Genomic DNA, 24,409 nt, shown 5'->3' with positions numbered 1-24,409 from the left:
AAAGCAAAAATTAAATTGTAAGTAGGCAACTTTTAATGCATCCTTCTTCGAATGCGTAGCTAGCTGGAAGAAGATTTATGACGGGTTTAGGACGCACCGCTGGAGGTAACCACCATTGGAGTGACCCACAAGATAATAATTTTATTGCATTTGTTCAAGACAGAGAAATGTATCGGCACAAATAGGAATTTTAGCGATTTCTCTAATTGTGGTAAAGCACATGATTTCGGAATTAATTTTTTTAACAAAATAATTAGGTACCTATAGATTTGCATTACGTTTTTTTTGTAGACACTGCTATTAACGTATCTTATGAGATTTTGAAATACGAGTAATCACGCTCGCTATTTTTTTGAATACTTTTAACAATAAAATTATTCCTGTTTTAAAAAAAAATATAAAAAAAGATGATTAAAACTTTGGTTGTACTTAGCTTCGTTCTGCACAGGTTTTGTGATAGAATTATTGAGCTCCCTCACCACGACAAGGTGTCAACCCACTGAGGAAGTTTTTTTTTACTTTTATTGTTCAAATTAAAAATTATAATTATTATTAAAATGCTTATCATCATATTATGTATTTATGTAAAAATCTCTAAAACTAAACTTGAAATATTATTTACAAATCCTTTTTTATTATGCTGCGTAATGGTAAATTGCGACTATGTCTTGAATCAATTATTTCTGGTAACATGGCATTCATATAAAAATTTTCAAGACAATCTATCATTCTTCCGTTCCAATATTTACTATCGTCTTTCTCAATAATACAATATTTTAAATCTGTAGAGGTGTACACTATAAAATAACAAGTTTGGCGATTAGTAATGTGGAGCTGACCTTGTACTTGATACATGTAATTATCTTTTTCTTTTAAAACTATTTTACTATCATCTTGAGAATCTATTTCTAAGTATTTAATCAATTTTTGTTCTATGGCAGTTTTAATATTTGTGTTTCTTGCGCTAAATGGACATTTAATTTCAACAATAGCATTTGAACCCACTAACCCATCTGGTGTTGCACCTAAAATGTTTTTCTTTATCAACAAAAAAGCCGCATGAATCTACCTTTATACCTGTGATCTGTTCAAACTTCTCCTTTGCTTTCTCTTCATTATCAATTCCCCACTGTAGTGGTTCGGGTAATTTTTTAAATTTAGATAATCCCACACGATACAAGATATCTTTTACAGCATTCGCTGTATTGGTCGTACATTTCATATTAATAATTCTTCCGAAATTACTAGCCGTTAATCTATTATTTCTTTCTTTATCCGGTACCCTGAAGCCTTAAAGGTGTTACAGTATTTACCGACCAAAGTTCCAAAATAACTTACTGTAGATTCAAAATTTGCAATTTTTTTAATTTCCTGTTAGCTTATTAGTTGGTATGTTTTGGATTTCCTTCTACATTTTTTCTGTATATTTATACCTGTGATTGTGCTACTTATCCCGTAATAAAAATCGTAATCTATTGTAAAAACTGGTCGTCCTTAATCCTAATATTCATAATCTGCATCCCCCTGCGTCCACCCATTGTCCCGTATACCGAGCAATTTTTCCCGTCCAATCTCGCATCCGTTAAAACCCATCGCGTCGTAAATAAAACGCTTTTCTCATCATCTCCCATATCCCAGCCTCCCTAATCCGTCCCTTCGTAATGAGTAAATACGCCCCGATTACTAATAAACACGTCTGCGGCCCTTTCTCACCGTTGACAGCTCAATTCGTATCATTCAGCGCAGGGAGCCCTCGCGGGCCCCCGTCAGGGGCCACTCATTGGAGCGGCACGTACCAATCGAATCGAGGGGGGCGTTCCCCGCCGTCGTCGACTTGTTCACCACTTTTTCCCGTCGACCAGTGATGGTCTGTCTCAGCCAGCGACCATAAGCCGAAGGAAAACTGGCGGAAGTCAAACGCGAAAGTGAGCCGGAGTGGTGCGACGCCGCCGCCACTGCCACCGCCGATTTTCACGAGGAGACGTACGCCGCCACCGACGACGACTACAGGATGGTGGAGGCGGCGCCGCCGAGGCACCACCACCAGCTGCTGGGGAACGTCTTCGGAGAGGGCTTCAAGCCGGTGTTTAAACGAGGAGCGACGCCGGCGACGGCCACCTCGCTTTTTACCATCGATAGCATTCTGGCGCCGAGGCCGAAGCCGAGCAGTCCGCAGAGGCCGGTGCTCCAGCACCCGGGCCTGCATCTGGGACATATCGCCGCCGCCGGGGGGTTTGGCGCCTCCTCGGCGGATTTTCTAGGTGAGTGAGCGAAAAAACAAACACGAAAACGTTTGGTTTTCCCACAAATCGCTCAATCATTTCGAAAAATATTCAAGCAGAATCGCAAATAGTCAAAAATAAACCGAAAATTAAACTCTAAAATAGTAGGTAAATGTTAGGTAAAAAATTGTAGACGCTATAGGAAAAACTCTCGGAAAAAAATAAGTAGTAGGGGAGCGTGGGGTAAAGTGTTTTATCACTATTTCGCAAAATAGTCACTTTTTTTTTCAAAAATAGTTTGTCCGCAAACGCAAAAGTTCTAGTTTTGTGCGTAATTATTTTTGCTTTTAAAAATGTATTACCAATTTTTACCAATATATTAAACACTAAAACGAAAATACAAATAACAAAAATATTATAAAAAATATTTGATGCAGAGTGCTCCAGCAATTTGAAAAAATCCATTATTGACCTTTAAATGTTAAAAAATTAGTCGCCTTGCTGCTGAAATTAACTGTTAAAGTCCAATATCTCTTTAGTTATGTATTAAATTTAGGCATTTGAAACTTTGTTTTTACATCGACAATTTAATAAATTTTGAGAAGCAAAAACAATAAATAGGGTGTCCCATTGAACTTTTTCAAGTTATTTTGTGTATTAAATTTTCAAAAAAATCAAAAACTAAGCAGAATCAACAAATACAAGTGTAAATCAATATAATCAGCAATAAACTAATAAAAGCTATGTCCAAAAATACAATAAAATTTAGACTGTGTCATTTAAAAAAACATAAATTTATATTGTATCTCATTTCTGAAACACTCAATAGTGGACCATTATTTTCGCCTAATTAAACTCTATGCATTATGCTTGTATCTATTCACATAATTAAATTACAAGCAAATGCGTCATTTGCGAGAATTTCAAGTGTTTTTGAACCGGAAGCTCATTCATTTTGTCAAAACAAACTACAAAAGACCAAACTAGGTTCTTTTTAAGCCAGTTCTGAGTAATTTTGCTTTTTATGTTTCAAGAGATTCGTGACAGGTTTTAAAAACAATAAACAACAAATGACTAGGGTATAAAAATGCCACAACAAAATACATAATGCATAACTGTATACATCCACATATTTATTTTTCATTTACTTATTCGTTATTACTTTGGAAAATTTTTAATGATTTAGTTGCCTCTTGCCAGAAATTCGCTTATTTCAAGATGTCTTACCGAAAAAAATAATATAAAATTGTCAAAGTATTTACAAAATAATTTAGTAAAATGCGACGTTTTTATAGTTTTGAAACAGCTAATACCTACTTCTAAATAAAAGAATTGTCTTTTTGCGTAAAAAATAAACAATAAACAAGAACGTGTTGACAAATTTGTTAAAAATGACGATACCAGAGACCTAACGCGCTATTTTGTATACACACTGTATTGTACTATAGTATTTTTTATCATTTAATGTTTTTTTTGTCCTTTGTTGCAATATTTTTCTTTGAATCCTATTGTAAAAATAGACCCTCTTGACTACGTATTTTATTACTTATTATTGAAGAAATAGTGCACAAAAGTTTGGTATTTTTAATAAAAATGAATTTCAGATGCCAATTGACTGCCATTAGCTTATTTTTTTATTATTCTTATTATTAAATACTTACACCTACGACTTTCTTCAATTTGAAACAGAATTAATTATTTTGCATTAAAAAACCGCCGTGAAAAGTATTTCATTTCGCAACTAATTCCGAAAATTTAATCGAAAATTCATTTTATCATAATTATAATCCGGTATTCACTAATTCAGATATTCTGATCGCAATTACAACGTACGAAATTAGCAATTCAATATAGACAACCTAAACGTAGTATTGATTATCCTAATTACGAAGATAATGTAATTTGGAAGATAATTAAATTCCGATATTAACTAGAACTAGCCAAAATGGGAAGTCAAAATATGGACTAGAGCTGGCTGGTGATTTTCAACACTCACAAAAATTGGAAATTTGGCTTCTTGAAAAATACTGTTAGTATCATCAGACCTATTTTTTCTTCTATGCATATAATAAACATAAAAGGATAAACAATTTCATTTTCCATTTTCTAAAGAAAGAATAGGAATGTTTTTAGTTCTCAGAAAGTTCTGAACACTTAGTCTTGATTTTTTGGACGACCCCTAATTTAATTTTTGCTTTGTTTTATGTAACCAGTTAAAATTTTTGGATTTTTTTTTTGAGAAAAAATCGTAAAATTCGGTTTTCTTTTCTTAATTTAGTTTAATTCTGGAACTTGTAAACATTTTAGCAGGGATCTTTGTTAATCGCTTTGTGTCAGTGTGCAAAAGTGTGAAGTTTCCGTTTTGAAAGCCGTCGTCATTTGCCCGTGATTGTGTGTGAATAAATGTATCAGCAGAATAAAGCCTTTGTAAAAATCTCGCTCGGTTATAGAAGTGATCAGTATGCAGGCATTCACGCTTGAAGCTCGGAATAACTAAGTAGAAAATCAATAAGTGTTGAGTAAATCCCGTAAGAATATGGAGATTCGTTGGTAATGTGTCGAGGATTGGCGTCTGATCAAGTGTGAATTCACGCCGACTTAAACTCTGCAGGTGTGGCATTCTATGTTTTCGTCCATTTCGAACATTTCTTTACACTGAGAGATGAAGAAAAAAACTTTGCACGAATAAAGTAAGCTTTTAAACGTAATTCCCACAAGATTAAAATCGCCTTATTTAAAAATCCGCCAGTTTTTAAGTTACTTTTAAGTTCTGCGATGCATACGAATAAAAGGGGAAAATTCGCCGCCGGAGGCCACCCTAAATATTATTATTTAAAACAAAATCTAAACAGCGGTGATTGATTCGGGGAGGGCGCTCTCAGCGGAAAAATACGCCGCGACACATGGAACAACATGCAACCTTCGGCCCGAATTGCAAAGCTATGTCCCCAGCAATTTTACACAAATTTTTAAAAAATCTCTTTTTCTCAAGCAGATTTTAAACCATTTCTACATCAGCTCTTTTGATCGCAAGAGTCATGTTTTAAATTTATTCCATTCAAACAATAATTTATTTTCTCTTCAACTCCAAGTATTGTTATAGAAAAAATGTTATACACGACGATAAAGATTCTGTGACTTGAGGCTCTTGAACTTTTTTTTAATTTTTTAAATTCAAAATATTTGAGAAAGCAGTTCTGAAAATTGCAAACTAAGACTTGAAAATGCGTTAATTTCATTCGTTTAATAACCTTAAAAAAATTACCAAGCAAGTCACCACGTTAGAAAAACAAATTCGAAAAAAACTATAGAAAAAATATTAAAATGCACTTTTTTTTTAGCAAAAAAATTGAAATATTTTTGACAGATTGCAACAAAATTAGACCAAAAAATGCGCTTTTTTTTCAAAATTGGACCTAAAAATGTGCATTTTTTTTGTTAATTAAAACCAAGATAAAAATTATAAAATGCACTATAATTTCGTAATTTTTACAATTTTACTTGTTTTGGTAAATTAAAAAAATACAGAATGCTTACTTAACTCTCGTAAAGGCTAAAAAATGATTCGTTTTTATGCATTGTAAGCATTTTTCAGCGAGAAATTCTAGAAATTCAAAAAATATTTGTTGAAAAAAGCAAAATTTCAAAATATTTTGATAAAACAATTCTGAAAATTGCAAATTAGACTTAAAAAAGTTTCTTTACCAAGAAACACCCTAAATTTGATAAAACCAGTAAAAAAAAATTATTTCAATTTCGTAATTTTTATTAATTTTCATGAATTTAGAGCATTTTTAACAAAAAAATCCAGAAAGATTTATAACAAAACATGATCGAAATACGTTGCAAAATTAGACCTAAAAATGCCCATTTTTGTAAATTTAAAACGTGCAAGAAGCTTGCTAGATCCTAAAAAACCATAATCCGTTCAACATGGCTGCACTTCCGGCTGTTTTTTTCTGCGTTTTTAAATTACTCGAATTATTTCAAGGGAGTTTTCATTACCTTTCCCTATACCTAAATTTCGTCATTTTCGATATATTTACGGTTTTTTGAAAATTTTTGGATTTGCACCTTTGACTAAAATTTTTTTTTTAATTTTGAAATCCTCTTAAGCTCATTTGAAAGAGAAGGTTTAGATCTTTTCTTTGGTGTTGTCAAATTTCTAAAAAAAAGTTAGCAAACCCCAAATTTTTAAGAGTAAGTTAAGATTAAGAAGAAAATTTAATTTTAATTATTTTTTTTCCATCTAGTGAAATAAAAATAAGGGCATTATTATAGCTCGTAAAAGTTGTCCAAAAATAACGTTGAGATTTTGAAATTTGTATTTTTTTCCAATTTTGAACACACTGAAGGAATGATCTACGATTTTTTATGATTGTCAAAATACGATTTCTAAAACTCTGAAAATGGCAGAATTACCGATTTAAAACCAAAAATTTTGATGAAAAACAATAACCTATTGTAATCTCAAAAACTAGAGCTGAGGCAACAGATGTGCTGTAAATTAGTGTAATTATTTCTAGCGATGGCGTATCCTGGGCTGTACCCCGGATACGTGCACGCGCTGGCGGCGGCATCGCAGGCCGCCTCCATGGCGGGCAGCCACCCCCAGCACCAGCCCCCGAAACGAAAACGTCGCCACCGCACCATCTTCAGCGAGGAGCAGCTGGAGCAGCTGGAGGCGACGTTCGAGCAAACGCATTATCCCGACGTCGTCCTCAGAGAGCAGCTCGCTCTCAAAGTGGATTTGAAGGAGGAGCGGGTCGAGGTGAGTCAGTTATTAACTGCTTAAAGCCGAGATTAAACACTTTGTTGGTATTGGCGACAATGCGTAAACAAGTAGTTAATGTATGTGAAGGTAAAGGGCCCTCAAAGAGATGCTGACGCATCGGCAGCCACCCAGATTCTAGCGCCTTTCAAATGCCAAATGACGTCTCGAGGATGAGGAATGCTCGACTCGAGTGGAATTGGTTAAAACATAAGTCGGTAGCTTGTTTATATAATGATTTAAATGTTTACCGGGGACACATTCGAGGCTTGAGAGCGACATTTTTCACGAAGGTGGAGAGGACGGGAAAGTGGTCGCGGGCACAGTTAACAAAACTTTGCCTCTGTGGTAGAAAATAACATTCAAAAGCTATTTCGATTCTTATACTACTTATAATAATACGAAATTTTTGCAAATTAAATGCTTCAGTTATTGAACTTTCTGTCGTCACAATTATGCCGAGTACAAATTTTTTTCTGAATTTAATATTAAATTAACATGTTGTTAAATTCACAAACTATTTTAAAACAAATTAAATTATAAATAAAAAGAAATTGAAACTAAAAAGCTTTTTAACCTTATTATAAGCCCCATGCAAATACGTATTAGCTGTTTCAAAACTATAAAAACGCCAACGTCGCTTTTTACCGAACTATTTTTTTAATTGTAAAATAGTTATTAATGATTAGATTTCTCATTGAGCGTATAAATTATATTAGCTATTATTATTGTGAAGTGCATGAATAATTTATTACAGCTAATTTTGAGAGAAAATGTGACGTTGGCGTTTTTATAGTTTTGAAACAGCTAATACATCAAAAATGAAAAAATATTCCATAATCCGAGAAGTTACGAGTATTTATAACAAAAAGTTTGCAATTTATTAATATTCACATAAATATAGCATCAAAGAGAAAAAATAATCAGAATTACATTAACAATAAAAAACAGAAAAAGAAGGAAATTTCCATAAGTCAGAAACAAAAAAGAAAATATTTTAACCAGAAGTAAGTACGTTAAAAAATTATATTTTCACTTTTATATATTTTTTGCAACATTTGCTACATGATTTACTTTTAATTTTTATTTATGACATGTCACAATATGACAAAATAATAGTCCTAAATATGTTATTACAAAATAAAATTATCAGATAAAAAACTAGATGACAACCAAATCAATTACTATTAGGAACTTTGAAGAAGGTCACGAATGAAGTGAGAAGTGAGAATGTGTCTATCTAAAAATTTAATTTAAGAAAAATTATTATTTTGTTGGCACTTAATAAAAATCATGTTTTAATTTTTTTATACCATCAACAAGCTGCCATGATTTTGAAATTGTTTTCATAAAATCAAAAGGTAAGGTAGGAAAAAAAGTTGACAATCACCGTTCTGATGATGTCATCGTAAAGGTAAATTGATAATTTTATCGCATAGATTTTATCAGTTATTGTTGTACTACCAAATGGTTTAAAACATAAATAAAAAAGGTACAAAAGAGCAATCAAACTGAAACACCCGGTATAAACCACTGAGAAAAATCGCCTAACTAACAGTGTAGACTGAACCAATAGTTAGGGAACAAAAACTAAGAAACTGATGTTTTTTATTTCATTTTTAATATGTTTGTATTATTTTCTATTTCCTAGTTTTGTTTCATTCAAATTAGCTCACAACATGTTGAACAAGCAATATCTTAAGTAAAAGTAGACAAATCGTCTCTCAGAAATTAATAAAAACACCAAAATTTGACTAAAGCTTCAACCTAACATTTTCTGGCAAAAAATTGATGTCGGATAAACCAAATGTTTCAAAAATTACTTCAAATGAAAAATATTTTTATATAGCCATTTGCGAAGGTTTTTTGATAGCCTAGAAAGTGTTAAAATTGTTGGACTTTGTTTAAATAAACGATTACCCAATCAAAATTTTTGAGAAAACCCATGATTCAGAAAAAAAACTAAAACGCAGAGTAGCTTTAAAAAATGATAAAAAGAAGCAAAAATAATTTTAATCTTTTAAAAAATATTTTAACTTTGTTCAAGAAAAACGTGAAATTAACAGCAAATTCTAAAAGTTCGGAGGCACAGCCTGTTTATTAATAATAAAATACATTTTTTTGGCTTGGGATTTGGCTGAGCTTCTATTACACATAATCATGGGCCCTGCGCGAGAATTAAGCAAATTTCGTCTGAAAGCTCGTCTTAAACCAACAGCGTACGAAAACATTAGCTAAAACTTCGGCGAAACTAGGATTAATTTGTGCCAAGCTCCTAGTAATATTTGATGTTTGAAAATGTTTCATTTTGCGAAATGGTGCCTTTTTGCGTATCGCATGCACTCATTTTATAAATTTTTTCGCCGTATGAATATGGAAGCGCAAGAGCTTAACAAAATTGAAAAATGTTATCCGAAAGATAGTTATTTGATAAAGTTAGAATCCTCCGCTCGGAGGCACGTCGTCGCCAGACATATTTGAGTCGTCGTCAGAGATTGAATCTTTTTCTTTGTGCTCGATCTGCGAGGCGAAAGCTTTATTTGATTATATTATACATTCAGAAATAAAGCATTCCTCGAATTTCTCCTCCTATTTCTTTATTTTCCAACGTATCGAAATATCTCCGGATCAATTAGCATTAGCTGTTTTCGTCCGGACCTCCGTCTCGTGTTTTGAGTGAAAACAGCCAAAGATTCGCCTTTTCCACCGGAAAAACCGGCCCTTTCGCGATATTTTCCCGTCGTAATCGAGCTATGATAACGTCTAGCGAACGAAGACTGGGAAAACATTCGCTCCATTTGCTAAACTAACTAAACTGCTTTGCCTGGTATTTATATTACGGGGACGGGCCCACAGCCCATCTTTCACCGACGTTTCTCATATTTAAATATCCGAGAGACGACGGCGAAGAAAAGAAAACCAAAACGGATTCGTTCTGGATAAAGAAACACTTTTTCAACGCTAAGTGTATTAAATTGGACTCGATGGATTTAGCCGCGGGGAAGTAATTAATACACCTGACGGTGACGGAAATCAAAGCGGGGATCAACACCCTCTGATTACGACGATATCTATGGCGGCACACGACACACCCTGTCACTGGGCTTTAAACCAAATTAGAATAATTGAAAGCGCCACTTGACGACGAGCTGCCTGCAAAAGGGATCATTTGCTTTATTGATACTTTTAAAGCAACTCCGGGTGCTTTTATTTGAAACAAGTTCGCAAACTGCCACTGGTTTGCTACGAAATCCTCCTTCAAATAAAAATATTACTGAATCATTATTGTATTTTTTGCTACTACGTTTATTTTTTTTATTAATTTATTCTCACTGTGGGCTCTTTATAAATCGAATCTCTTGGTTGTGTTTACGTCATAATTTACTTTTTTAGACTTTTTTTATTGAAAAATTGTCAGACCTAATCCGGGATCGAACCCCTGTCTTTTGCTCATATTTTCACACAAACTGTAACAGCCTAAAACGCAAATATTTTGCACGAATCAGCTTCAAAGCCGTCAAATTAAGTCGAGAGAAATAATAGGCAAAAAAAACATTTTCAGCTAGTTTTTTTTCAATTTACAATTCAAATTTTTCACAAAATTTCATCAAAAAGTAAAAAAGACAATGTTCTAGAATTTTCCAAGCGTGTAAAGTGATTTTTCAGTTTAAAGTTTCCGTATTTGGAAAAACGAAACTAAGACTAAATTAAGAACAGAAACTTAAGAATTAAGATTAATTATTTTCAGCACATTTTTGGCTCAAAAACACGAAATTTTTGCCGAATTTCATCATAATTCTCTAAAAAAATCACGAAATTCGTATATTTTTTGTGAAAAATAATAAAAAATAGCCAAATTTGCGCCGTTTTTCAAACATTTTTGCACTAAAATTATTGTACGATTTTTTATCTGTTTAAAATAATTTAGCAGCTAATTCTCCAGTACACATCGTCAAAGGTTTAAGTTGCAAAACTGGCATCACTGTTAATTTTATTTTTTTGATAAACACATAGTTATAGAATTGAACTCTTTAAAGTCCTACAATATTTGTGCAATTTGGAGGTTTAAATCTGTCCTTCAGTTAGTTCAAAATTGGAAAAAGTAAACAAACTCCAACATTTTAACTTTAAAACTTAACCTTACGTTTCCACTAACCCCCGGTTTTTTGAACTATTTATCGATACATAAATTTTGTCGGTTGGATAGTTACTAAGGTAGAGATGATCTGATTGGTGTTTCTACAGAAATTATGGAACCGATGGAATTCATCGGTCAAGAAACCGGGGGTAAATAACAATTTTTTTTCAAATACAATGCCCCAGTTCTTACTTCACCAGATGGAAGAGAATTTAATTATTTTATATCGATTCCCTATGATAGTTTTTTTTGAGGGAATAATATTTTTGCGTAGTTGGCCAAAGAAGCATTTCTTATTTTTGTTCGAAATTATGTTATCCTTTCTCTAAAAACAAGTTAAATTTTATTGAGTTTAGGTTTGGAAAACTTATTTCTCGTATTTTGCTCAGCTGTTCCAGGGCATCCTGGTATCAACAAAAAGTTATGTAACTTGAAAACTTTAAACTTAAGTAGGTTTAGGGTTAGAGAATGTTAATACAGATCGATGCAAAATTAAATTCTCCACTATTCAGTTAAATTAAAATTAGAGTATATCATTTGAAAAAATTGAGTTATCGGTACAAATGTTTAGACTCTGCTGACTTTTTTTTATTTCAAAAATATCAAAAAAAGACTTAAGCTTTCTCTGTCAATGCCAAAAAAACCATTGCAAAAGCTTAAAAAATGGCAGAGTTACCGATTTTTGAACAGTGCAAATACAAAGTATTTCGAGAAATCTTAAATATTTTAGAAACGGCAAAATCATGAGAGATTACGTAAGTGGTATGAAAGTTATGTATTTTTATAACGATATATCTAACTAAATCGTTGCAATTTTTTAAAGAGGTGGACCAGAAATCGAGAAAACTACAGTTTTTCAAAATTTGTAATCGAGTTTGTGTCGCATTGATTGCCTTTTTCTGTTTAATAAATGTAATTTTTCGGTTTGTTCCGCTTTTAGTTGGGGTTGTTTTTGTAATCTTTCGGTTTATTCTGCTTCTAGCTTTTCGTTCAAATGAACTTGTGGTAGAATTTTGGACGAATCGATGAATTCGAGAGTTGTAGAAATTGTCTTTTTAGCTTATAGACTTGCAGTTGGTCCGAAGTAGTTTGGAGTGTGTTTTTCCAGCGATTTAAATAAGTGATGAGTCAATCAATCGGTTTGGTCTCGTCGAAGAATAATGTTTCTTTTGGGTTTATCAAGGGAGGAAGTGTGTCTATCGTGCGCATCCGTCCTTTGGAGGTTCCTAGTTTGCCGTGGATCCATTAACTATGTACTACCTCCGGCTCAGAGTCCCTTAAGTGGATTAGGCACTTTTAAATTTTGCAGTAATTGCTTTACCATGTCTGGAAGCCGATTTCTTTGCGGCTTTTTCCCGAATCGATGGCCGTTAAAAGCCTTCAGAAGCGCCGACTGGTGACTTTTCATTCGGCGGAAAAAATGTCGTTTCGGTGTAGACAGGCGAAAAATTTCCAATTAAAACTCGATTCTAATACATCGGCAAAGTTGCAGTCAAGTTTATGATTTTATGTTATTAAATTTCTATTTAGTGAATATTAAGCAGCAACTCCCTAATTGGTGTAATTAAGGACGTAATAAAATATCTTAAAGAAAAGCGCGCTGAAATCAACTTCTCTCTCGCAAATCTAAATTTGTAATTAACTAACCGTTCGGAAAATAATCAAAGTTAAGCAAGAGTTAATGAGGCAAAAGTTGAAGCTCAAGCTACAGTATTAATAAGAAACATGCAAATCGTGAAACAACTTCATTAATATTCTTTGGGTTCGTTCCGAACGTTAATTTGATACAACCCACGGTCCGCAAGAAAAGCGCCCCGCGAGAAAACCTAAAAGCGATCAGAAATTAAAGCATTAATTTGCGCATTTTTAGCCCTCACAATTTGGCAGGAGAAAAAATATGTTATTAAATTTGGGATTGGCTGTTTGTGGTTAGTTTGCGTCAATTATGTTGCTTCTGGGGCGGCGGGAAAGGGGGACATGCGATACCATACAAGGAAATCGTTTTATTTACATAAGAGAGCGCGGGGAGCGCAATAAAACCGCACTCAGTCGAAAGCCTCCCTATTATCACAGCTTTATATGGGAAGCCCTGTTTCTTATGCGAGCAAATTAAGCTCCGTTCTGGGATTTCAAAATAAGCAAACAGCTTTTTTCCCGGTTTTATAATATGAAAATCGACCCGCGGAGATTCTTAAAAATAAAACAAAACAAGAGGAAATTTTTCCCTCTTCGTATTCCATGTCGCGTTTAATTTCGGGCGTTTCTGGCTAATAAATAATACCAATTAGGTCGCTTAGTTGGATCTCAAAGACTTGATAAGTCAGTTTTATATAATAATAAGCCTCGTTGTCTACTTTGTTCGCGTCACCTGGCCTTTGATCCGATGCTGTCAGGCGAGATGCTGTCGACCTGCTCGTTTAGAACTAATTCCAATTTATCATCCATTCTCGTTACACGCGCGTCGTTATAAACGTATGATATGATGTTTGCTGGGACTATTCTTCCGGAAATCCAGACTCGCACTCGACTATAACAAACGCCTCTTCTCTCTGATCCTGCGATAACATCTACAGCGAAAATTCAAACAATCACGCCCACGAAACGACACAAAATAATGAGACACACACACACACGACAAACTTAAGCATAATCACGGAAAAAATTCATTATTTTGGCACGACACCCTAATTTCATGATTTTAAAAAGGCCTGCGTCTGTAAAACAGTGAACCGACAGTCACCTCTTAGGACATTGTTTGTTTTTTTTAAATATTTTGTCAATTATAGACGAATTATTTTCTGACGAATCATCCGTTGAATTTTCCTAATTTTTGTAGAAAACTAATAAAACCAATAAAAAAAATTTTTTTTTAAACTCACTCTAGCACAGTTTTATGGATTTTCATAAGTCTTAACAACCCACTAGAGTTGTTAAAAGTCCAAAAAAAGTCCATTTGTTCGATTTTTTTATGTTTGATTTTTTCAATTTTTGTCGCGATTTTGGTCGATTTCAGGTACCCGGAACATTTATCGAGCAATAACTCCGGAACTATTAGAGATAACCCTATGAAGTGTATTATCGTTGGAAAGCTCTTTAAATTATCTATCTTTCTCAAAAAAGATTATTGTTTTCGGATTAATCATTTTCGAGAAATTTGCAAATAAAAGCAAAAATTGCTTATATTTAAAAAAATTCATAACTAAAAAACTATTGGGAATTTAGCAATTTTTTTGATGCCAATCGATTCCCCGGATCATTCTGCGTGGGTGAGGATCAAAACAGTTCCACTTTTTCGTTTAGTTTAGTCGTAATTGAGAAAATAAAAAAAAATAAAAAATTTTATCCAACAAAAAAAATCATAACTCAAAAACTAAAAGTCGTAGAGCAATGCGGTTTGTTCCATTGAATTCAGCGGCTCATTTTCTGTATTATACGAACTTTTCATGAGATTTAAAAATTTGATTTTTTTTGCTAAAATTTCCTGAGGAATAACACTTACCTTCAAGAAAGTGAAAAAATTATTTTTTTTAAAAATAGGTTCTATCATACTTTTTCGTATTTATATATGCCTTTACAACTCTCTAGAGTTTGTTAAAAGTCCAAAAAAAAGTCCATATGTTCGATTTTTTGATGTTTGATTTTTTCAATTTTCGTCGCAATTTTTGTCGATTTTGGGTACTCGGAACATTTGTTGAGCAATAGCTCCGGAACTATCAGAGATAACCCCATGAAGTTTGTTATCGTTGGAAAGCTTTTTGAATTATCTATTTTTTTCAAAAAAAAAATATTGTTCTCCGACTAATAGTTTTTGAGCAAATTGCAGATAAATGCAAAAATTGGTAAAATTTTAAAAAATTCATAACTAAAAAACTATTGGGAATTTAGCAATTTTTTTGATGCCAATCGATTCCCCGGATCATTTTGCATAGGTGAGGATCAAAACAGTTACACTTTTTCAAATAGTTTAGTCGTAATTGGACAAATAAAAAAAATTAAAAAAAAGGTAACACCCCCCCCCTGCAAAATGGTCAGTTTTAAAAGTGTCTCAGAATCAAATAAAACTTATCCTATCTTATAGATTTTGATGTGCTCTTTACGATGGAAAAAAGCGTTTTTTCCTAGCTCTTTTAGTTTGGCCGTAATCGGCGTTTGAGAATTGATTTTTTTGCGAGATATCGCCTTAAATCCTATGCCATTTTGTAGAGTTTTTTATTCTGGTTTTCCTCGATTTTCCCGTTTTTCGATAACTCTAATAGTTTCGGCGTAATCGGCAATTGAAAATTGAAAAAAAGGGAAAATGCCAATTTTTTTGCGTTTTTCTCGGAAACTGTAAGACTTCGAGGAACAAACAAAAAATCATCTGATAGTCTATTTTTTCGTCTAAACCCGGAGCCGCTCCTGACAACGGTTCCGGCTACAATCAGAACCAGAACAGAACAAAATATTTCCAGTTTTTCGAATGATTTTGCCGTAATTGAGAAATTTGTCTATATTTTTTGCCTAAAATTAGCCAGTTAGTAAAACTCCAGAAATTAGATTTTTTCAAACTCGACCTAAGACCGTTTTATACATCACATTTCTGCTTGTTTAGGACTTTAGTAATTTTAAATTCACGTTCTTTTGAAAAAAATTAATCGCACTTACCTGTTCTGTTTATTAAGTATATAATATGTATTTTATTACGTTTTACTTACCTTTTCTTTTTATTACATACACACCTCCACCACCACAATTTTCTTTTATTTCCTGATGATTTCGCGCAATGGTGATTAATTTTTGAGATAATGAAAATTGATTTTTTGATTATAAAATCGCACAGAAAAGCAAGACCAAAAATTTATCCCGCAAACCAATAAAATTTTTTTGCAAAACGTTGAGTATTAGGTACTTTTAGAAAATTTTTGAGAAACGCAGACTGGGATCAGTCCAAATGCTGTTGGTTTGTTGCTTCATATTAAATATTCGGCGTGAAAGAGCCTAAAGGAGTCGATTTGCATGGAAAATAGCAAAAGCAAAGCGCTTGAAATCGGTCGAAATTTGGCATTTTTGTTCGGATTATTCGAATTTGTGCATGAAACGATCAAGCTGACAGTGTGCGCGTTTCTTTTTCGCTTATATACATAATACTCGTTGTGTTCGCCCCCGGTTACGATCAATGTAACTGTAATTAACCTTCCGTTGAATTTTTGATCCACTTGAAACAATGAAATGTTTTGAGACTAAACAAAATTAGCCCTCCCCGATGTTGATACGCGGTAATAGAATAATCTGACTGCGGAACGAGTACTCTGAAACCGTCTCTCTGACTAAACAGCGAATGGGAAAACAGCTAACTTAATTGAATTAGAGCGATGCTGGGAAATAGTAAATAATGAAGCGCATTGTGGCCATCGATGGATTATTCGCGGCCGAAAAGCGAGCAAAAAATCAACGACGCGATTTTGCAATATTTAAACCAATTACCTGATTATTTCCGACAGCGACGTTAAGAGGGGCGACGCGACGCCGACGACGCCTCTGGAAAAAGCAACCGAGTGTGTGTACTCACGTTAACCTAAAACAAACATTCAAATTATTTCAGAGAAGTGATTGTATTTATTAATGCGATGATATGAGGTATTGGATGTGGATTTAGCCGGCATTTGCAGCCGAACAATGGAGGGATTATTAAATATGTTATTGTTAGTCCTAACCCTCTGTATTATGGGGGCTTTAACTCCATCTCGAGAACCGAAACGACGACCGCCTCTATTTATCTTAAAAAGTGACGGATAATCGAACCCCGAACGATTCCGCTCGATACTGCCGCCAACAAATTCACCACAAAGAGCCAAGACTCGAATGCCATCCAGCTAATTAAAAACATTTATTTTGAAACTTTTGAAAAATCAAAATTCATGTTTTTAGGCTTCAATTTTTTAACAAGCCTAAAATTACCAATTTTTTTATACATCAGGCGTTTATTTATATATCAAAGCGGACTTCAGTTCCTATTATTTTTTCGATACGTTTTTTCAACTATTAGTTCTAGCTCTACGGAAAGTAAAAACGAAAAATTTAACTTCATAATTCTGAAATAACTAAGGTTTTTAAAGGAGTGTTCTTTTCCGAAAAAGTGTTGAGTAAAAAAAACATTTGTTGGCAAAATAAAAACTTGAATATTTTTGGCAGCTTTTCTTTTTTATACCTACATTAACTTGGTTTTCTGACTTTTCTATAAGTTTTAGTTTAACTAATCTAACTAGTTTAAACTAGTCTCAATTTTGGAGTATTTTCTGCACAAAACCACATCTGACTAGTTTTCTAAAATCTCTGAGTTGTAAAAATATGATTTTTAAGTTAATAAGTTGATGAGATAATGTCAGTTATTGCAATGACGAGTTATTTTCGAGTTAAATATAAACTACAGGTTAAAGCCAAAAAAACATATTTCCAACCTTGAAATCACCTTAACTTAGACTCTTTCTAACTCAACTACTTGGCTCTTATTTTTTTAACCTTAATACCTTCGTAATTTAACCAAATACTGTCTTAATTTTTCGAGTTACACAAAAAAAATAGCTTGAACTAGAAATCTTCAGTTTTCAGTTTTTCTAGAAATTTCTTACCAAAACTGGTTATGGTTTTTAAATGTGTGCATTACTAGTTCTAGCTAGTTATTGAAAACTAGTTCAACTTCAGTTTCATTTGGTAAAAACTAGTTTTAACTGCTACTAGCTAGTTCGGAAATTCTAATTGATTTTAACAAAACGTAAATTTAAGGACTGTCTTATAATAAATACTATAATAAAACTTAGTTATGGTTCTTAACTATTTCTAGTTTTTCTCCACAAATACCTAAACTTAAAAAAGGGCAGTTTTTCTTGTTTTCTAGCTTTTAGTGTAAATTAGTTTTAACTGGTTCTTCAATTATAGCTCCAAATACTTTTCAGTTGCATAAAAATTTACCTTGAACTTGAGATTTTCAATTTCCTATTTTTCTAGGTATTTCTTAATAAAACTGGTTACGTTCTTTTAAGTGTGTGCATTACTAGTTGTAGCTAGTTTTCTATAGGTAACTTTTTTGAAATTGGTAGTTTGTTTATTACCATTCTAAACATGCTTTAATAACTAGTTTTTAGTTCATTTAGTCTAGAAAATGATACAAAAAAACAATTTGTTTTTAGTTGGTTTAACTCTGTTATTTACTCATTATTTTTTAAATCAGTGAGAAATTGCGGTAATTAATTAATATTTGTAGTTTTTTAAATTGGTCCATTTTGCGCAAACTTCTCGCTTTCAGAGCCACCATTGAATAAATGTCTGTATAAAACTGGTAAACTCTTGTTTGTGTGTGCAAATGCACTCGGCGTAACTCTAAAATTCCATTAGTTTTCTTGAATAAGCGCGATTTTTTTGTGTAAAAAATCTGAACGTCCGGCTTTCCTCTCCGCTGTATAAAATTTCTTTTAATTTTTTTGTTAATTCAATTGGCTCTCTCGGAATAAAAAGCCGGCATTGTTCCCATTGTTCGTGCAAAAAGCGGCTCTTAACCGGAATTATTCTGATGCAAATATCATAATTGTATTACGGCCTCGTCCGTTTCAGCGCTTATGAATATCTGAAAGTGGCGTCGAGGATAATGAGTTTGATTGTTCTTGTTAATTTGCAGGTCTGGTTCAAAAACCGAAGAGCCAAGTGGCGGAAGCAGAAGCGCGAAGAGCAGGAGCGGATGAGGAAGATTCAGGAGGAGGATGTCTGCAGGAGTGTGGAGCAGCAGAGACTCCTGCAGCCGCAGAACTTCAGCGACGAGGATTCGAGCGACCTGGAGGTGGCTTGAAAGAGGGAGGAGGGGTTTTATCTAGTCAATTGTTGCTGTTCTGTATAAATGTATATTGTTTGGGGTTTACTACATTTTGTGCAAATATCGGCGGACGGAAGGTTCCGAGATTTGAGTTGCGGTCAGGTTGTTTCGGTTCGTGTAAATATTAGGTTAAGATGAGTTATGATCAAGTTGTTGTATTTTAAATTACGTATCGACAGGTTAGACTATTGTGCATGCAAATACCTATTTAATAACTGTAACATATGAGGAAATAAATATCATTTTCGTAAGCCGACTTTTATTTACCGCATCAAAAACTTTTTAATCTCAGAAAACGGGAATGCTCAAAGAATCAAAAGACCGAAAACAGAAAGATGATTTAACCAGAAATCGTAACAAGATTCTACAAAGACAAATACAACAAAGTAAGTTAAAACTAAAAGAAAAAAACTGAGAATATCGTCTATAAGAAATTAAATTTATAGAAAGCAAATTTTCATTTAAACTAGAGCGACCTGCGAGCAAAAGTTGTTAATGAAAAAATTGTTAAATCTTGTAGAATTTTTTTATCAAAATATAATAGTTTCCAAATTTTGAAAAAAACAAGAAAGCGAAAGTTTATCAATAAAATCTTGCAAAATAATAATTAACAACAAAGATTCTATAGAGGCAAATATATTAAAAAAATAGGTAATAAAACTTAAAACTCAAACATAAAAAAGTTGCAAAGTTAAAAAAAATTGAAACCAATTCTTCATTTAAACTAGAATTATTTAAAAAAATACTTTATCAAGAATTTGTTGAATTCCAAAAGACACAAAAAATCAATTCTTTAGCAGGATGACCAATCCAAAATTTATATTTTTTACTTTATTTTTATTTATCTCATAACGAACAAAAAGCTAAAAGATCTTGTGTAGAAAGAAAAAACTAGATCAAGTTTTTAATTAAAACTGAAAATCGAGTAAAAAAACTAAAGTTTTTACTTGAATTTTGCAGAAATCTGTGTCAATAAAATATTGAAATTGATATAAATTATACAAATTTTTACAAGAACGGGAAAACACAAATAAATAAATGAAAACCAAAAATTTCAGGTTATGAATTACAGATAAGTTTCTAAGTAAAATACTTTTTAAAAGATTTTTATTTAGTAGTACAAAGACAAATACAACAAATTTGAAACGAAAAAACTAGCAATATTATCTATTATAAGAAATTAAATTTCTAGAAAGCAAATCTTTTAAACTAGAATGACCTGCGAGTTTTCAATTAATAAATTATTAAATTTTTACATTTATTTGCTTTATTTTTATTTTGTTTTTTTATTAACAAAAAAAGAAACTTGAAGATATTGTCTAGCAACAAAAAACTGGATTAAGTTTTTAGTTAAAACTTGCAAACGCCTTAAAAAGCAAAAGTTTTTGCTTAAATTATGCAACAATCTGAAACCCATTTTTTTTAAATTGATATCAAAATTTTACAAGAAAGGAAAAACACAAAAATATGAGAACAAAAAGAAACAAAAAAAATCATGTTATGAAATAATAAATTAAAACTTCAGACCGTTTTATTTTGAGTGAAATAGATTCTTAATTATCAACTAGAATCTACAAAGATAAATACAGAAAAATAATAACCATAAACTAAAAGAAACTCAGAATGTGGCCTAGTTACAAGAAATTAATAATTTTTTAGTTCAAATAAAGTTATTAAAAAATATTTGGTTTGCAAAACATCGAATTCGTTTTAGTGTTACCTAGGTACCTAAACCTGAGCATTGTTTGGTCAGCGCCCAACTTTTTTTCGAAATTTATAGCTTTTGGTTTTTTTAAAGCATTGTTATTTTTAAGCCATCTGCAATGACACAATGCTTTGGCACAAAGCGGTCTAAGAAATGCGCTCAATTGCCCAAAAAGGCCAATTTTTATTATCAACGATCGAAATAATCTATCCGTCCTTTTAACCCATTGTGGGTCGTTTTTTGACGTCGTCTTAGCAAGGATTACACGAAAAGAACATCAAACAGCCTTCAAACTCCTTTTGTCCAATCGAATAAAAACCCAATTTAATAGTTGTTTTCTTAATAAATTGTTGTGAATATTATATCACTATTAATGAACAATAAACACAATTAGCCCGTCCATAAATTATTACTAAAGCCAAAATTGATTTTAATAATCATTAAACGTTAAAGCTTAAAAATGATGTCCACATTTGTTCGCGCAACGAATTTAAACAAAGTTGGTTATTTTAGTGCTCGTAATTATTAAAGCAAATATTGTGTTCCAATAATGGGGAAAACTAATTAATCTATTAATTATTGTATTCATAGCAAGACACGCTTAATTTCCATCAAAAACTAGACAACTTGGACGGTTTCGCAGATAATCAAGTGGTTATTTTGTTTGGCTTCGTGTATCGCATTAACTTAAACATGCCTATAAACCATAAACTAGGGTCCGAGCAATTATGCCGTCCCAAACCTGTACAAATAAATCGTTTTAATTAGAAAATTCGTACGGGGCTGATGTCGCAGGCCGCTCCCTTGCATTTGAAAGAAGCTCAGGTTTCACATCCGTCGATGTGTTAATGGATTTACATACGACAAACATTTGATCTGGTCACATATGCCAGTGTATCGCCGAAAATGGGTTAAATTGTCTAGAAAGTCGGCAAACACCAGATTTAAAAAATGCATTTTATGCAACGAGCACTCACCGAGCACGAGTGACTTAATTGCTATATTAAATTCATCCGGGCGGTCATAATAAAAAAACATTTTTATTTTTTAAATTAATGAATATCCTTAAGGTACAGTTACCAAAGTGAAAAAAAAAAACAAAAAATCACCAACTTCAATCCAAAATTATGTTATTTTTGCTTGTTCGATTCATATTGACATTAACAAACGGTTAGCCGCTCAAATTCGGGAATTTCAAGTTGGCCTCATGTGTAAAGAGGGTCGAATCAAATAAATTACAACTTAATCCCGGTAAGAAATCCGCAAATCCCGGGTGGCCGTGATTTAAATGAAGTCGACGGAGCGTGCTTTCGAGGGATTGAAAATCTTTCGGCATTTTGAGTCGCTTTTTGAGCGCTTTCAAGCGACCGGATCTAACACGAACCACAAACATGGCTATAAAGCGGTTGCATGATGTGCTCCATACGGTATTTTTTCTCCGAATTGTTTGACTGCATCTAGCGTAAAATAATGGAAATGTTGGTGAAAAAATGATGGTCAATCAAGCGAGCGTGTTATTCCAACGTTATTTTTCATAATGATTCGAAAACAATAAAATACAAAAGCGAATAACAAAAAGCGTCGCGTTAATTAATTTTTTATTTATACGTGCGCACTAAACACATTAAATAAACAAAGCGGGGAGGAAATCAGTTGGTCGTGTCTGCATTTAGGCGCTGCTGAAAGTCATCTTTTCAAATATTTGCCAGAGGTGGGCTAAAATAATACATAAGTTGTAACAATTTGTCGGTGACGTTTTGCACGCAGCTGCCGAGTCGAGTGTTTGCTCGACGGACATGGATGATAGACCAGCATCAATTAGATTCAAGTTGCCGTGAAAATTGTCAGGGTAAACAGCCCCTCTAATTCACCACCGGTGTCGGGTTGCAGGGAAAAATGTCGACGACGGGCTAAGGAGATTGCTTGAGGAGAAATACATTTTTATAAGTTAGGAACAGCTCAAGAATTAATAACAACTTCAATCCAACGAATTTGCCAAAAGATGCACATACTGAACTAGCTTGCTGAAAATTGTTGATACCAACTCAAATATAATTATGGAAAAAGACCGAACCATTTTTTAACCAATGTACAGGGTGTCCACCATGGGGATCTCAGTCATTGAGAAAAATCAAAAATTTGTAATTTTCGTTTAAATTTTTTTAAGCGAAAATCTGACGTTTTTAAGTAGGACATTCTTCAGGCACTTTTTACAAAAAATCTAAATCTAAAACGCCAAAAATTTCGTTTAACTAGCAAACTTTTACAGTTCTATTGAATATGCGAGCAGAATTTTATAACTTTGTCTTGTTTTATTTTATCGTTTCGTTTTTAAATAAGTAAGCTAGGCGGAAATGTAAATCTTCTAGATCCAACTTTCAAAATCTAGTTTGTGTAAAAACAAAATTCAAAGCACTCTTCGCGAAACTGCTTTTTCCTCCATTTTGGATGTAGCATGTAAGATTCGATCATATCATGTGACACATCGTTGTAATCAGAAATAAAAACTCTTTTCAAAAATACTAAAAGCAAATGTATCTTCCATAAGAAAAACCAAAGTTGAGTTTTGTAACTCTGACATCAAGAATGCCTTGGAAAAAACGATGACAGATTTACAGTACGTGTAAAAAGTGCCCGAAAAACGTTAAAAACGTCTAGTTCTTCTGGTTTTAACTTGAAAAAAATAAAAATAAAAATTAGAAATTCCAGTTTTTTTCCAATGATTCAAAAACTAAAAATGACACATCAAATTTTCTTTCAAGTAGTTGTTCAGCATAAAAATGCCTAATTTAACCGACCTCGTATCTCTTATCTGAGGTACTCATGATGAAGCTCGAAAAAACGGACACTCTGTATATTATTGTTAAATTCCAGCCCAGTTTGTTACTTCAAGTAGGAGAGGTGTAGTAGTAAAAAAAAGTTAAAGCAATTATTCTAAAAAACCCTTTTCAAAGACTCATTACTACTCATAAGAAGACAGTTTTAGTTGAAGAATAAAATGAAGCCTAAGTGCAACCAAGCTTTTTTATGAAATAAGAAAACAAAATAAATATCATTATTAGTAATAATACAGATAATAATATTCATTTTGATCAGAATTTTTGTTCTATTTTAAGTTTATTAGTTATTACACTACGGCAGTTTGTTAGAAATTGAAAAAAAAACCAAAACATCGAAAGTAGCTAAAATTTCTAAAGATTATTAATATTTTTTAGAATTACTGTTATAAATGATTATTCTGAAAAGGAGTTAAGTTAGAACTTGGAATTTTTTTCCCGAATATTTTTTTAAAAAAAGGTTGATAAGATAAAATTGTAAAATAGTTATTTCATTGAAACTATGAGCCAAATTTGCCATTAATTTATTGAAGAGCATGAATAATTTACAACAAATTTCGAGTTTAGCTATTTTATTACAAATTTCTTGCGAAGGAAATCTTTGTAGTATTCATGATTTGATAAACAGGCGTTTGAATTTCAAGCCATCTGGGATTTGTTAGCAAATGAACTGGGTTTAGCCTTGGATCCAACCCTGTGTCTCGGGTTGAGCCTTGCAAATCCCGCCTTAATCCGTGCGGTAGATTAAGCAATTTGAATGCGTCTATCAATGGGTTTGACAGTTGTGATGTAGGTCGAAAGAGATTAAAACCATGTCTGAATCCGAAATCAGATCGTTGGAAAAAAATCGATTTCTTAATCCAAAAATGACCCCATCATATATGAATATTCCC

General features: G+C 32.8%; 1 protein-coding gene across 1 annotated transcript; it reads left to right on the top strand.

The window, feature by feature from the left end:
• Positions 1 to 1,538: 1,538 nt before the first annotated feature.
• Positions 1,539 to 19,225, top strand: Gsc (Goosecoid). Its single transcript, XM_008200019.3, has 3 exons — positions 1,539 to 2,261; positions 6,749 to 6,993; positions 18,783 to 19,225. Exons 1-3 carry the CDS (start codon positions 2,012 to 2,014, stop codon positions 18,948 to 18,950), a joined length of 663 nt encoding a protein of 220 aa, XP_008198241.1. The 5' UTR covers positions 1,539 to 2,011; the 3' UTR covers positions 18,951 to 19,225.
• The last annotated feature ends 5,184 nt before the right edge of the window (positions 19,226 to 24,409 follow it).

This window comes from Tribolium castaneum, chromosome 2, assembly GCF_031307605.1.
Source record: "Tribolium castaneum strain GA2 chromosome 2, icTriCast1.1, whole genome shotgun sequence".
NCBI lineage: Eukaryota > Metazoa > Arthropoda > Insecta > Coleoptera > Tenebrionidae > Tribolium > Tribolium castaneum.
This window is presented reverse-complemented; position numbering and strand designations above follow the sequence as displayed.

Bases quoted from the DNA above. Each gene is read 5' to 3' on its own strand.
- Gsc (XM_008200019.3), top strand. From the start codon at position 2,012: ATGGTGGAGGCGGCGCCGCCGAGGCACCACCACCAGCTGCTGGGGAAC. The intron at 2,262-6,748 runs GTGAGTGAGCGA...AATTATTTCTAG, and splicing joins CTCCTCGGCGGATTTTCTAG to CGATGGCGTATCCTGGGCTG. The intron at 6,994-18,782 runs GTGAGTCAGTTA...GTTAATTTGCAG, and splicing joins TGAAGGAGGAGCGGGTCGAG to GTCTGGTTCAAAAACCGAAG.